The 14,945-nt window shown below is 45.0% G+C and overlaps 2 protein-coding genes across 2 annotated transcripts; both read right to left on the bottom strand.

Annotated features, from left to right (window-relative positions):
* Positions 1-120: 120 nt before the first annotated feature.
* Positions 121-1,211, bottom strand: LOC146488046 (uncharacterized). Its single transcript, XM_085119629.1, has 2 exons — positions 1,177-1,211; positions 121-890 (listed from the first exon to the last, which is right to left on the bottom strand). The coding sequence occupies exon 2, from the start codon at positions 777-779 to the stop codon at positions 165-167; it is 615 nt and encodes a 204-aa protein (XP_084975755.1). The 5' UTR covers positions 780-890; positions 1,177-1,211; the 3' UTR covers positions 121-164.
* Positions 1,212-3,384: 2,173 nt separating this feature from the next.
* LOC146488047 (uncharacterized) lies at positions 3,385-5,040 on the bottom strand. Its single transcript, XM_085120526.1, has one exon. The coding sequence runs from the start codon at positions 5,038-5,040 to the stop codon at positions 3,385-3,387; it is 1,656 nt and encodes a 551-aa protein (XP_084976652.1).
* Positions 5,041-14,945: the final 9,905 nt, after the last annotated feature.

Genomic DNA, 14,945 nt, shown 5'->3' on the forward strand with positions numbered 1-14,945 from the left:
TAGGTTTGCTTTCGATCTTTACTTTCTCATCCTTTACAGTTTTGGTTTTCTTGTCATCTAACACGTTCCCTTTAATCTGCAAGATCACACCCCCCTCTTCTAGAATCTTCTTAATCGTTAATCGTTGTCTCTTCAGCTTTTGCTAAGGCAATTTCCTTTTCCAGCTACAGGTGCCTAACTTCGGCTTCTTGCTCTAAAAACTTCATTTCCACCTCCAACTTAGCCGCCCTTGCGCCCGCGTCCATTAATCTTGAATGCGCTGAAGAGCGAGATAACTTTGTTGGCATAGTGCTCTTAGAATTTACTGAGCCGACTGACTTGACGGATTTAACTGTATACAACCTTTTCCCTACAGCTTGTAAATGCTGGGTCAATCTCATTTTACATTCTGTGTAATCCCGATCACGAACGTCAAACCACCGATACGCTTCATCCCTTTCTTGCGATGATTCAAGTATCTTTTCGTAGGCGTGGCAAGCTTGGTTAAAATCTCCTTTCTCTAAATCAAAAATATCTCTTTCTGCTTCTAACAACTCAATGCCGGCGCCAGACTCGATTAAGCTTCCGATTTTGGAAATTTGCTTGCCAAGCTTCGAATAAGCCTTCTTCCTTTTCGACTCGAGGTTATCTGTTTGATAATGTCTTCCCTTTTCAGTTAATTTCCGCTCGCAAGTTTCTCGTGGGTCAAAGTCTATGCTCGTATCTTCTTGATCAACTTGACTAAGAATCTTCTCTATGGTTTCTTGAACTGAAATTTCTACACTACCACAGACGCTCATGCTTCTTTACATGGCCAGCGGCGACAATTGGCGATATTTCACTGTACCAGAACCAAGTTAACAACAACAAAACAACGATTTTCACAAGGTTTATTGGCATCAATTAGTAAACTGAAAATAACGCAAATAACATAAAATGGAATCAAAAACATGGCGAAACATGAAGGAATAGCCCAAGCGATAACAAGAGTAAGGCAAGCACTAGCGAGAACCGGATAAAAGCTAAGTTAAACAACAAATAAAATATAAATTGTGAATATAGTAATTCAATTTGCGATGCAGGACAACCCGCGGACAAAGACTACATAACATGTTAACATAAGATGAAAGACTAAAGCTAGTACGCGTTTTTAGATTAAAATATAACAAAATAAAAAAGGTAAATAAAGAGACTTACATATCGGTCCCACTGTGGCGATGGCATTTTAAAGGGCACAAGAATAAAAAAAAAGAAATGACGAGAGAGAGAGACAAACACGAGGTGAACAACGAGAACAATAGATTACTCCTTCTTGGATTGCAAAATAAGATACTTAATAAGTAACAAAACGAAATGTAACTTGGTGATAAACTGTTCCGCAAGTGAACGTGACACATGCTATGCCACCTGCCCCAATGTTCGGTAAATATAGGGACTTTCCTTCCATCCCTGGGGAAGCGTTTGCAACACGAGCTACCAGTCTCGCCACTCGGCACCCATGCAAGTTGCGTCTGAAATCTTGGGAGCTTCGAAAGCATTTCCCACGAAACTGCACTGGTTGGCTGGAGGTAGATCGCTGTTCATAACGACAGACAAGTTTGTCGGCCTCCCGCTCAGCTTCAGATGCCAAACAGGAAAAAATGGTGGCATGCAGGTAAACCTGGCGACCAGCTTGTTTAGCGAAGGCGAGTCTGTCCCATAGAGCTGACAGTTGTGCCGTGTCGTCCGCCTTTGACAAGCGTGCTTTGTCTAAGTTGCCCATAGTTTGTACAGGGCAACTGTTTTCGTTGAAGTCAATGGCGTGACAATAGACCTGAAGTTGCTCACGCAAACGGCTGAACCGCCATGTGTGGGCGGTCCCCTTTAGAGAACTAATCTCTCCTTTCAGCTCTTTTACTAAGCCAACAAGTTCCTGAGTGTAAACGGAATGACAGGAAATAAGAAACAGATATCAAGTCAAGCAGATGTGTAAGACATCACTTTATGGCACGTAACACGCTAAGAGGAAATTGCTTCCTATCGGAGGTGCCCTTAAATCTAGCCATATCATGCTAATGTGGCAGGTCACGAATTGATGTACTCAATTTTGCCAGGTAAGCAAGTGAACACCCGCCAAAATAGCTTGCGAAAACAAACGTCTTCAATAAAACCGCCCCAACAATGCCCCAGTGAGTGAGTGAGGTAGGGGAAGGGGGGCTGTGTTGTTGAGGTATCATTAAAGCGCTCGAATTTTGGAGATAGACTAACAGTTTCTTATCAGTTTTGTCCATGATTGTAGTTGTACCTGATTTGGGAAAAGACAGGTGAAAGATTGCCCTGAATTTGTCCGAATGCTTCTTTGGGACTAACCCAATGGGAGATATGTGAAAGTTAGGGAATGGTGGAGTGGGAAATGGACCTACTGTAACGTTTGCGACGAAAGACGAGACTTTGAGGGGCGTCGCTAAGGCGTGTTTGCAAAGTGTCGCTGGTGTTGGGACTATTTTACAGGTCGTTGACGCAAAACCACGAAAACCAAGATGAAGGTTAACGGTGTTTATTGAGAGACGAAGACGATCACGATCACGATCACGATCACGATCGTAAACTGAAATTACAATAATGCAATAACGAAAGTATGAATCAACTTGAATTCGTGCGTAAGGCATAAAAGAAACGCTTTACGTGCCTATGTCGATAACGCGATTAAAATAACAACAATTAAACGTAAATTAACATAAACAAAACATAAAAGGCTAAATTAAAACTACTCGAGATTTAAAGGTCGGCTACACAATGAACATTTGCGGCTGATTAACAGCCCAAAGACTAAAATTGTGGGCGTAGCTGTCTAAACGTCTTATTCTTTCAAATTACTCTTTGATTTCAAGATAATTAGTTGTACTATTGTACAACACAGTACATATGTGCGCTAACGCCCAAGGTGAAAAGTAAACTTAAACACATTGAAATAAAACTAACAAAATCACTTACATATCGGTCCCGCTTGTGCCAAAGGTTTAGTACGAAAGAGCGAAGGTGCTGCTATTCAAGGCGAAATCTTGCGAAACTCTGGCTTAAAGGGACGCTAACTTAGCTTTTATATGCGCGTGGTGACGCTAAAAGATTCGATTACAAACCAATAGGAAAACAGATAAACATTGTAACTACGATTGTAACTAGGCACACAAAGTAATTGATAATTGATCTAATCAAAAAACTGTTCCTTTGTTCGATATCCTTAACATGGCTCCCCTGAAATATTCATATTTCACTAATCAAAACATCTGTCAATTTCTTAGTCAATCTATTAACTATTCTATTAATTAATCAATCAATTAATGTTCTATAAGTTCTTTTTCATAGTTCAGTTCATTTCTTGGAAGGCTCCTCGGCTGGGAATTACCCCGGATCTCAATCTTTCTTTCATGCTGGCAACAGCAATACCAACTGCTGCACTGGTCTCTCCAGGTACCGCACAGTTCTGATCCTCTTGCCTTTGTTGTCCAAGCAGCTATCCGCAAGAACTATCCTACTACGAACCTTGCGTACTTGGGCATCGGAACTAGGGTTGACCACCGATACTCTTGCTAGCTGCCAGGCGCTCCGAGGAAGACTTTCATCTTTCACTATGACTACATCACCAACAATCAAGTTTCTCCGAGGGCGTGACCACTTTTGGCGCTGCTGTAAACTGAGGAGGAATTCTTTTCTCCATCGAGTCCAGAACTCGTTCGCCAAATGCTGGACTCGCCTCCAACGCTTTCTGCAATACATGTCGGCTGGCTGGAAGGCACCCGGAGGAGCAAGAACGACCTTTGACTTCATTGTCAAGAGGTGGTTGGGAGTGAGTGGACTGGCTGAATCTGGATCAGTAAGCTGGGTCACTGTCAAGGGGCGGCTGTTGACAATAGCTTCTGCTTCGCACATCAAGGTTCTAAGAGACTCGTCGTCTAGCTGTTGTCCATTGTCCTGTAATAGTGATGCGAGGACGTTACGAACTGTTCTGATTTGTCGCTCCCAAACGCCTCCCATGTGGCTCGCTGCTGGGACGTTCAATTTGAAGGTGAACCAGTCACATTGTTCTTCGAGGAGCTTTTCCTTGATTTTGTCTTGGTTCATCTCTGCTAATGCTTGGGTGAGTTCTGTGCGAGCTCCAACGAAGTTCGTTCCCTGATCGCTCCTTAACTGGCGGATAGGTCCTCGACGACTTATAAATCTTCTCAGGGCATTTATAAATGAGTCAGTCTCGAGGGAGTTGGCAATCTCGATGTGAATAGCTCTTGAAGCCATGCAGGTGAAGAGCACGCCATAACGTTTTAGCTCCTTTCTTCTTTCTTTGATGACGAAGGGTCCAAAAAAATCAACGGTGCAATACGTGAAGGGTGGAGTGGACTCGAGGCGATCTTCGGGTAAGTCTGACATCCTTTGTTCTTGCACTGCTCCGCGGAGTCTCTGGCACTTGACGCAGGATGAAATCATGCTGGCGACTACCGATGAACCGCTGACCACCCAGAAGCCATTTGATCGTACTTCATTTAAGGTCATCCCTTTGCCTTGATGTTGTGTACGTTCATGAAAATGCTTGACAATCAGCTTGGTGACGTGGCTGTTTCGAGGCAGGATGATGGGAAACTTCACTTCTTCTGTCAAGCTTGCACGTCTGAGACGTCCACCGACTCGCAAAATTCTGTTTTCATCCAAGAACGGGTCAAGCTTGTAGAGCGAGCTGCTTGTTTTCATGCTGGTCTTTCTCTGTTGGGCGAAAACTCTACTGTCAGGGTCGGTGTTTTCCTGCTTCATCTTCTGTAAAACTTCTATTTCCTCTTTAAAGGATTTAATCTGTGCATCACGAATCATTGCGCTCTCGGCGTTCTTCAAATCACTGACGTCCAGCAGTTGCACTTCTTCATGAATGCACGTCTTGTTGAGTGCTCGATCTCTCAGAACTCTGACGTAGCGTTGACATAGGGCAACTGCTCGCTTGGCTCGATGCCAGTCAGAGAAATATCCTATTCTTTCAGCGAGGCTCAACGTCTCTGAACGTGCTTGCACTATTGGCGTGGTTGTCGTGGTTGCCATGGCGACAGACTTCTTAACTTCTGGGTCGTTTTCTTGGAGTTTGTGTTCTTCTCTGGGTAGCCACTTGTTTTCATTCTCCCAAAGAAACGCTGGTCCAGTAACCCAGCGGGAATTTAGCAGCTCTTGTGTTCTCAGGCCTCGAGACGCTGTCTGTCCAGAAGTATTCTTTATCAATGGTGTACTCTAGCTCCCGTCGCAACTGCTGGCTGATTCTCACTGAGCACACGGCGGCGGTAAGCTCCAGGCGTGGTATAGTTACAGGCTTCAACGGTGCCACTCTGGACTTTCCCATAACAAAGGAACAATGAACTCTCTGGTTTTCGTCTACAAGGCGCAGGTAACTACACTGACCATAACCTTTGACGCTCGCGTCCGAGAAGTGATGAAGTTGTGCGCTCACAACACGACCAAAGCCATCGGGCTTATAGCATCTGGGAATTGAAATGCGTTGAACTTCTAACAAATCTGATCTCCACTTTTCCCACTTGGCTTTGATGTCTTCCGGTATCGGATCATCCCAGCCTACGTCATGGCGACACAAATCTTGAAGAATTGACTTTCCATCCAACAAGAGCGGAGCAACGAATCCGAGCGGATCGAAAATCGAGCTCACAGTGGAAAGTATACCCCGTCTAGTGCATGGCTTGTCTTGTAGTACGATAGCGAACTGGAAGCAGTCAGACTCAACACACCAATGGACGCCGAGTGCGCGCTCTAAGGGAAGTGAGTCAAGGTCTAAATCTAACTCCTTCACACCATCTGCTCTGTCTTGCTCTGGGATTCTTCTGATGACTTCTTTACTGTTAGACACAAACTTGTGAAGCCGGAAACCTCCTTTGCTGCACATCTGCTTTACGCTTACAATAAGCTTCACTGCGTTGTCTACCAAGGGAACGGACTTCAAACCGTCGTCAACGTAGGCGGAAACATGGCTTCTATGTCACACATAAAAGCGATTTGCTCTTGTCGAAATCTGCAAAGCACTCCAGTCAAATTGTTTGTCAAGTCGGGGCCTTGAAGTAGGTGCTTGTTTAGTGATTCACTTTCGTACTCGGCAGCACAGTCGAAAACTACATGAATCTTATTGGGTTTCTTAGGATGATAGACTCCGTGGTGTGGAATGTACCAAACGTTCGCTTTCTCTTGAACTTGACCATGGGATGTATGTTCCGATTCAGACATCTCTGGTACCCTCTCAGCGTATCCATTCTTTATCAAATTTTTCATAAATTCCGAGTAGTCCGTGTAGTATTTCTGGCCGTTTCTACCCACGAACCTTCTCTTTAGCTGGTGAAGTCTGTGAAGCGCTACCGTCTTGTTGTTTGGAAGCTCAATGGTTTCGTTCTTCAAGGGTAGTGGGAGCTCATAATGGCCATCATCGCGATGTTGAATTCCCTTTTCTGCTATCTGAATAAACTTTCTGTCTTCCTTGGATAGGCCATGCTTCGATTTGTTTTTGTGTTCCAAGAAATCGAGCTCGAACATCTGATTAATTGCTGATGGGTTTATGACCTCCTTCGTTTTACCGTGGAGAATGAAACTCAACTGGTTAGCGCTGTCACTTGCTCCAGAAATAACCTCTCTTGTTAAGGTAAGATGACAGGTGGAATCTAGGGCGTGGCCGTCTCGAGGGGTGTTTGATGTGGCAACTGGTCCCACGATACTCCAACCTAGCAAGGTTCGAACAGCGTAAGGTTCTTCTCCTTTACCGCGAATGACTTCTGTTGGTGTGATCGCTTTGGGGCAGTTGCAACCAATTAGCAGGCCAATATCTACGTCTTCATCGTACGGAGGAATTTTGCCTTGGATCCCTTTAAGGTGCGGCCAGTTGTTTACGTTTTCTGGTCTTGGAATTTGGTCTCGACGGGAAGGAATGGTCTGCCTTGAATACGTCTTGGGTAGGTCAACTTCGGTGCGTTTGTCAAGTCGCTGAACAATCAAGCCATCAATTCTTTCAACTGCTATCCTCTGACGACCAAGCATTGTGCTTAAATCTAAACTAGTTTCAACACCCTTGATACCGAGTTCACGCTGTACTTGGGTGGTCACGAAGGTTGTGTCACTTGCATCGTCTAGGAGGGCGTAGACCTTGATTGATTTGGCTGGGTTATCCTTGTGGAACAGAAAAACTTGGATGATCCGACAATTAGTGATTACGCTGGCAGACTCTGTAGCTGAGCTGTGCGTTACACTGATCAGGTTTGAGCTCGCGGATCTTGCAACTGGAGGTTTCTCGCTGAGTGGTTCATTCTTGTTAGGTGGGCGCTGAGTTTCTTGTGACTTGCGGTCAAGCTGTAGACGACTCTCAGTGGATCTTGGTTTTACGCCATGCAATAAGGTGTGGTGACGTCTTCCGCAATTTTTACAAATGGATCTATTACGACATCCCGAAGACATGTGACCTGACTTGAAACAGCCAAAACAAAGAGCTTTACTGCGAATAAATTCACTGCGTTCATCTACTGAACTCTTGAGAAATTTGCTGCACTTGACGAGAGCGTGCTGACCGTTGCAAAGGGGGCAGGCCTGATCTGTTTGATCTGCAAATGGTCTTGTCGACGAAGCAAGATCGCTGGGGTGCGGAGTGCCTGATGTCGCGAGAGAATTGGCGCTCAAATCACTATCGTCCTTCTTCTTTGACTTGTTCTTCCATCCCCACTTTGGCTGGGTACCAGTCTTTTTGCGTTCCGCTTTCAGGGCATCAGGTGAGAAGATGGGGTCATTTGCAAGTTCTGCTTCTTCTCTGACAAAATTCATAAAGGCGCTAAATGTGATTATTTTCTTAAACTTGCTTTGCCTTTCATGAGCATGCTGGCACCATTTCACAGCAGAGTAAGAAGGAAGTTTGCTGCTGACAAGGCGGAGAGTTTCTGTTGAGTCGAGGTCCCCCATTGACTGCATCGTTTTCATTGCTTCTTCGCATCGTATGAGAAAATCAGAGAAGTCCTGGAGGCCACTGCTATCACCATCATTTATCTTTGGCCAGTTTCTTAGACTAGACTTGTACGCCTCCGCTACGTGGATGGGATTCCCGAAACGCTGGTCTAACATCTTGCGAGCTTTATCGTAGGCACTGTCAGAGCTCATAGCCAAGAAACCTTTCACTACATTGTTAGCCTTGCCTCTGGTGTACTTGTCAAGGAAATACAGCCTGTCCTTGTTCGATGGTACATTACTGCAAATGATGGAATCGAAGGCGGTCACGAAGGCTGGATATTCAAAGTAATCTCCGGAGAAAACCGGCGGCTCTTTAACCGGGAGGCTGCTAATCTTCTGCTGATTGATAATTAATGAGCTCAATTCGGCCTGCTTCGCTTGTAGGCTCACGATTTCTTGAAGAGTGGTATTAACGCCATTCTCTTGAAATTGGGGCGTGAACACAGGATCTCCTTTCCGAGGCTCAAAGGTTGGCGTTAGATAACTTCCAGGAACGAACGGAGGAGCGTACGGGTTAGCCTTAAAGCTTCTTTCTTGTTTAATGTTCTCGTTACTTACGTCTGGTTTTAATTCCTGTTTAACCGCGGGATTAAAGTCTTTGACACTTGACTCCTCTTTATCGCCCGCTAATCTTTCTTCATCTAGAATTCGCTTTATCGCTACTTTTTCGGCGCTTGCGATAGCTATCTCTTTCTCAAGTTGCAGCCGCCTCAATTCTCTTTCTTTGTCGAGAAATTCCATTTCGGCCTGTAACTTGGCAGCCTTGGATGCGGCGTCGAGTAGCGCAAAGGAAAGATGTTTTGTAGAGGACGTACTAAATTTAGACTTTCCAGACGCCTTTGATTTCACGCTGTGACCAGACTTGACAGATCTCACTGACTGTGCCCGACTGAGGTTTCTTTCAAGTGATTGCATACATTCACAAAGTCTAACTCTGCACTCAATAAATTCCCGATCGCGAATATCGAACCGTCGATATGAATCTTCCTTTTCTTTTTCTGACTGAATTAGATCATTGTGCTCCGTGAATGCGGTATTGAATTTGTCTTTCAAGTTATCCAATTTAAATCTCTCTTCTTCTAATTGTTCTATTGTTGTCTGGGGTAAATCACGCAGCACGTTAATCTTATCCATCTGTTGTTTTAATTTTTTGAAGGCAGAGTTCCGATTAGAAAGTTTTGTTTCCAGCTGATAAGCCAAACCCTTTTCGGTCATTACCCTTCTTCGTCCAGTTGTTTTGGAGAATTCGAATCGTGAAAGTTCTACGCCCGCCACACTCCTGGGTGGCTTTGGTATTTGAGGCGTCGCCTCGAAGTCTATCTCTGATGGCGTCCTAATACGTCCGAGGACCGATTCGCTAAAAACACTCATCGTTCGTTTGCCAAGAAACAAAGTACTAAAGGATCGAGACGAAGTTTAACTAGAATACAAAACCATTTGGCGGAATGAAGCGACGATATTTTACTGTAACGTTTGCGACGAAAGACGAGACTTCGAGGGGCGTCGCTAAGGCGTGTTTGCAAAGTGTCGCTGGTGTTGGGACTATTTTACAGGTCGTTGACGCAAAACCACGAAAACCAAGATGACGGTTAATGGTGTTTATTGAGAGACGAAGACGATCACGATCGTAAACTGAAATTACAATAATGCAATAACGAAAGTATGAATCAACTTGAATTCGTGCGTAACGCATAAAAGAAACGCTTTACGTGCCTATGTCGATAACGCGATTAAAATAACAACAATTAAACGTAAATTAACATAAACAAAACATAAAAGGCTAAATTAAAACTACTCGAGATTTAAAGGTCGGCTACACAATGAACATTTGCGGCTGATTAACAGCCCAAAGACTAAAATTGTGGGCGTAGCTGTCTAAGCGTCTTATTCTTTCAAATTACTCTTTGATTTCAAGATAATTAGTTGTACTATTGTACAACACAGTACATATGTGCGCTAACGCCCAAGGTGAAAAGTAAACTTAAACACATTGAAATAAAACTAACAAAATCACTTACATATCGGTCCCGCTTGTGCCAAAGGTTTAGTACGAAAGAACGAAGGTGCTGCTATTGAAGGCGAAATCTTGCGAAACTCTGGCTTAAAGGGACGCTAACTTAGCTTTTATATGCGCGTGGTGACGCTAAAAGATTCGATTACAAACCAATAGGAAAACAGATAAACATTGTAACTACGATCGTAACTAGGCACACAAAGTAATTGATAATTGATCTAATCACAAAACTGTTCCTTTGTTTGATATCCTTAACACCTACCACTCGACCCAAAGCAACCTCTTTCATTAAATTCTCAGTGACTTTATTTGGTTGTTCTAGTGCTGTTGGTAACTTACTGTACGTGAAAATCTAGGGGCTCTATATCCGGTGTACCCAATATTGGCACTGACTTAAGGCTATTTAAAAGAGATGAAACAAATAAATGATCTGGGTGATGGGAAAGTGCCCTTTCTAGTACAATTACATTAACGTGCATTAAAACTGCAACAACTCCTGAAACACCTAGGGAACGTTTGAGTAAAAATACTTTAGTGTTTATGTAGCAAACACTAGCAGTACTGTAAAGTAATGAACCAGGCCCATTGGATTCGCATTGCAACTGCTTTATTTCACACACACCCAAAACAATATACCCATCAATCCTGTACTTTCAATCATGTCGCTTACGTCATTGTCAATATCATGTTACTGTTCGCACAAACACTAAATCCCTCCCTTGATTAGATTTGAAAATCAGCTGTGAATCATAAGGCTATTTTCTGGCTAATAGCGAAACCAACAAAACTTTCAGTTCTATGTCTCTAGGACTCGTACACGTAAACTCCAAGCTATATATATGTCACTAGGACTTGTAAATGGTCAGTTCACAATTGGAAATCATAGAGACGCGCAGGTGCATGTCTCACACGACTTGATCTCCGGACAACTGGATCTACTGCCTCTGGAGCATGTTGGTCCACAGCTGCCTGTTGGTCATGTGTACTAGTGTCCATGTCGTAATCCTCGTCTTCTGCCGGAACAGCAGTGTTCTGGTGCAGTTTACGCGCATGTGATATGTTGCGCATGAATACAGTTCCTTCGCGCTGCAGAATCAAACTCGGACCCTTACGCTCTAGCACAGTGTAGGGTTTAGGGTCGTACGTCGTCGACAGCTTGTGCTGCCTCGCCTGTCGGAGCAGCACTTTGTCACCCGACTTGATGTCTGAAGAACGTGTTCGGTTTTTCTTGTCTGCATAAGCCTTTGTGCGCTGCTTGGCTTGACGGTCCTTGACCTTTGCAGACTGTAACGCGGCTGACAGAACACTAGACATTTTTGTCTCCACTTGTGGTACTTTGGTTCTGAGCTCTCGTCCCAGATGTAGAAGTGCTGGCGACGCTCCGGTAGTCGCATGAGGTGTCGCACGATAGGAAGGTATACATGTCTGTGCGCCAATCCTTGCCTTCCGCGTGTGCAGTTCGGATTGCTTTTTCAATGGTCCTGTTGAATCGTTCAACTTCTGCATTGGCCTGTGGCCAGTAGGGTGTCACTTTCTGATGCTGGACACCATGCATCTTTAGGAAATTCTTAAATTCCTCCGACACCAGATTGGCACCATTGTCAGTCACCACTTTCTCCGGCAAACCATGTGCAGCGAATATCTTACGAAGATGTCCAATTATGGTTGCAGAAGTAGTCGAACGTATGATGACTACCTCTGGCCAGCGCGTACATGCATCTTCACAGACTAATAAACTTTCCCCAGACGGAAAGGGTCCACAGAGGTCTATATGTACCTCCTGCCATGGTTTGTCAGGTATTTCTGTGGGTCGAAGTGGTTCCATCGGTGACTTGCCAGCAACAGACTGACAAGATAGACACGCCTTAACCATTGTCTCCACCTGCTGCACAATGCCTGGCCACCACACTTTCTCCCTGACCATCTGCTTTGTTCGCACGATCCCTTGGTGTCCCTCGTGTGCAGTCAGTAAGGTAGAATGCCATAGGGTACTCGGCATGACAATTTGTGTCCCTCGGAGGATGACCCCATTGCTGACGCAAAGTTCAGCCTTGACCTTCTTGTACGGTCGGAGGGCTGGCAGATCTGGCCACTCAGAGCCATGTAAACAACTTTGAACTTGTTGGAGGACTGGATCCTCTGCAGTGGCCTTCGCAATCTGCTCAAGGGTTAATGCTTTTGGCACAGCATTCAATGTTACATAGTTAATGTATTCTTCAGCAATGTTCCTTTCCCGGAACGGTTGGTCGTTCAGCGGCAACCTGGAAAACACATCAGCCGGATTTGTCTTTCCAGGCATGTGAACAACATTAAATGTGTAGGGCTGTAGGCGAAGAGCCCAACGTTCAATTCGAGGTGGTGGCTTGGACTTGGGACTGTAGATGATCTCGAGCGGCTTGTGGTCTGTATACAAAGTGAACGGTTTGCCGTACAGGTAAATGTGGAACCGCTCGCAAGCCCACACAACAGCCAAGGCCTCTTTCTCGGTCTGCGAGTATCGCCTCTCCACATCAGTTAACGTACGACTAGCGTAAGCGACAGGACGAGCAGTGTCCCCGCTTCGCTGCAGTAAAATCGCACCTAGTCCGACTGGACTAGCATCCACTTTCAGTTCAGTGTCCGCTGACTGATCATAATGTGCAACAACACAGTCACTAGTGAGAATCACTCGAAGGCGATCAAATGCATCCTGTTGGGTTTTACCCCAAGTCCACTCAGTGTCGCTCCTAGTAAGCTGTCGTAGCGGCTCTGCAAGTGTCGCGAAATTCGGGATAAAACGCGCACAGTAATTCACCAACCCAAGAAAACTGCGCACTTCAGCTGGGTTCTGTGGTGTTCTCGCATTCCTCACCGCATCGACCTTCTTGTCATCCGGCGCCAGGCCATCAGCAGAAATTTTGAACCCGAAAAACACTAATTCCGAGACACTGAACACACACTTCTCTCGATTCAGTGTAAGTCCCTTGCTCTCAAGGCGTTCTAGTGTCTGTTCCAGGCTCTTGTCGTGACTTGCTTGGACAGCGCCAAACACAATAATGTCATCAGAAATGTTCCTTGCTCCGGGGATTCCCTGTAAAGTTTGCTGAATCACGTATTGGTACATTTCAGGTGCAGATGACAAGCCAAATATTAAGCGTTTGTAGCGCTTAAGTCCCTGGTGTGTAGAAAATGTAGTAAGAACCCTGGAATCTGGATGCAGTTCGACCTGGTGATAACCCCATCGCAGGTCGAGTTTTGAGAAAACCGCGGCGCCATTAAGTGCGTGCAATGTTTCCTCAAGTGTTGGTATCGGATGTCGCTCTCTGATAACAGCTTCATTTGCTTGCCGCATATCAACACATACGCGTACATCCCCATTGGACTTTGGAACAGCAACTAAAGGCGAGACCCAAGGCGTTGGGCCTTCCACATCTTCAATAATATCGAGCATTTGTAACTCCTCTAGCTTTTTCTCCACATCTGTGCGAACGTGAAATGGCACGCGACGCTGTGGTTGGGCAACTGGAGTGACCTCTGGGTCAACGTGTATTTTCAGCTGATAATCTTTCAGTTTGCCGATTCCATTAAAAACGGCATCATGTTTGTCCACAATTGCTTGGACAGATTGCACTGTAATCTGGTTCACCTCACACGGGTATTCCGGTCCAACTCTTAGCAAACCAAGCTCTGTTGCTGTTTTCTTGCCCAGAAGAGAACCCGCGTTGGAATTTTCAACAACCACAAAGTCGGCACGCGTGTGGAGTTGAGGTGTTGACACATTTGCACTGAATGATCCTTTGACAGGAAGCGGCGTTTCCGAGCCGTATGGATAAATCTTAACAGTGGAATTTCGAAGTACAATGTTCTCGTCCGTTAGTAGATTGAACGTAGCACTATCCAGTACATTGACACTCGCACCAGAGTCAATAATCACAGGAATCAAGGTACCGGCAACAGTTATTGGAACAGTGTTGTTCTCCTTATCACCGCCAATCGAAAACAAATACTCGTCATCGAAGGTTTCAGGTTCGGTTGTCACATACCGAAGTCCATTGCGTTGTTGCGTAACATTTCTGGTATCCTTAGTAGCTGGTTTCGGAGTTTCCTTGCAAACTCCAGCAAAGTGTCCTTGCTTTCCACAATGACTGCACGTTTTTCCATTAGCAGGACACGAAGGATCTTTGGCTTTGTGACCAGGGCGGCCACAACAGAAACACACAAACAGCTTCGTGTCCTGAGTCTTAAATTTCGCATTCCTCGCATTCCGTGGTCGACAAGCAGTATTTTCCTTCGTTTGTAATTGGGTTATTCCAGAAAAAATCCACACCTCCCCGACGGATGGGATTCTGGAAATTCTCACCGGAGGGGGGGTCAAAGACTCTGGAAATCCAGGCGGGAGGGGGGGTTGAACTTAAGAAAGTCTTCCGCAGGAGTCATTTCGACCGATAGTTCACGCGATTCGAACGTTTGGTTCGGTGACACTTCAGCGCTCTCAGACCCTGAAAATAATAGAAATATTTTGTTCACATATTTCTCACCTAAAATAAACGATAATCTAAGTTCCTTCGCAGGTCCTTTTATAGCAGAAAACGCGAACAACAAGATAGTAAAGAACGAGCCATCGCAACATTGTTGCAACGAAGAGTTTGAATCGCCTGACACATTTCTACTCGTACCAGACCCAGCGCGCCACCGTTGTGTAATTTCACGTCCACCATTGCATTCTTAGCGTGGATTCCACTGCGTCAGGCGGAAGAATTTTTTACTTGTGCAAGCAAGGATGCAGAGCTATTAGCTGAAGAAGATAATTCCAAAGAATTTTGGTCAAAACATTCCCTCTTCGTCGAAAATACTCGAGAGGAGCTTGTAGCCATCTGTACCTCGAAAAAACGTTTGGAAACGTAAGTTATTGCGAAAGCAACAGAAGGAGAAAGTTCTTGGACGGGTTCCTGCAACATATACAGTGGTAACCTCT

Source organism: Pavona decussata, unplaced genomic scaffold (genome assembly GCF_977016875.1).
Source record: "Pavona decussata unplaced genomic scaffold, jaPavDecu1.1 SCAFFOLD_11, whole genome shotgun sequence".
In the NCBI taxonomy this organism is placed as follows: domain Eukaryota; kingdom Metazoa; phylum Cnidaria; class Anthozoa; order Scleractinia; family Agariciidae; genus Pavona; species Pavona decussata.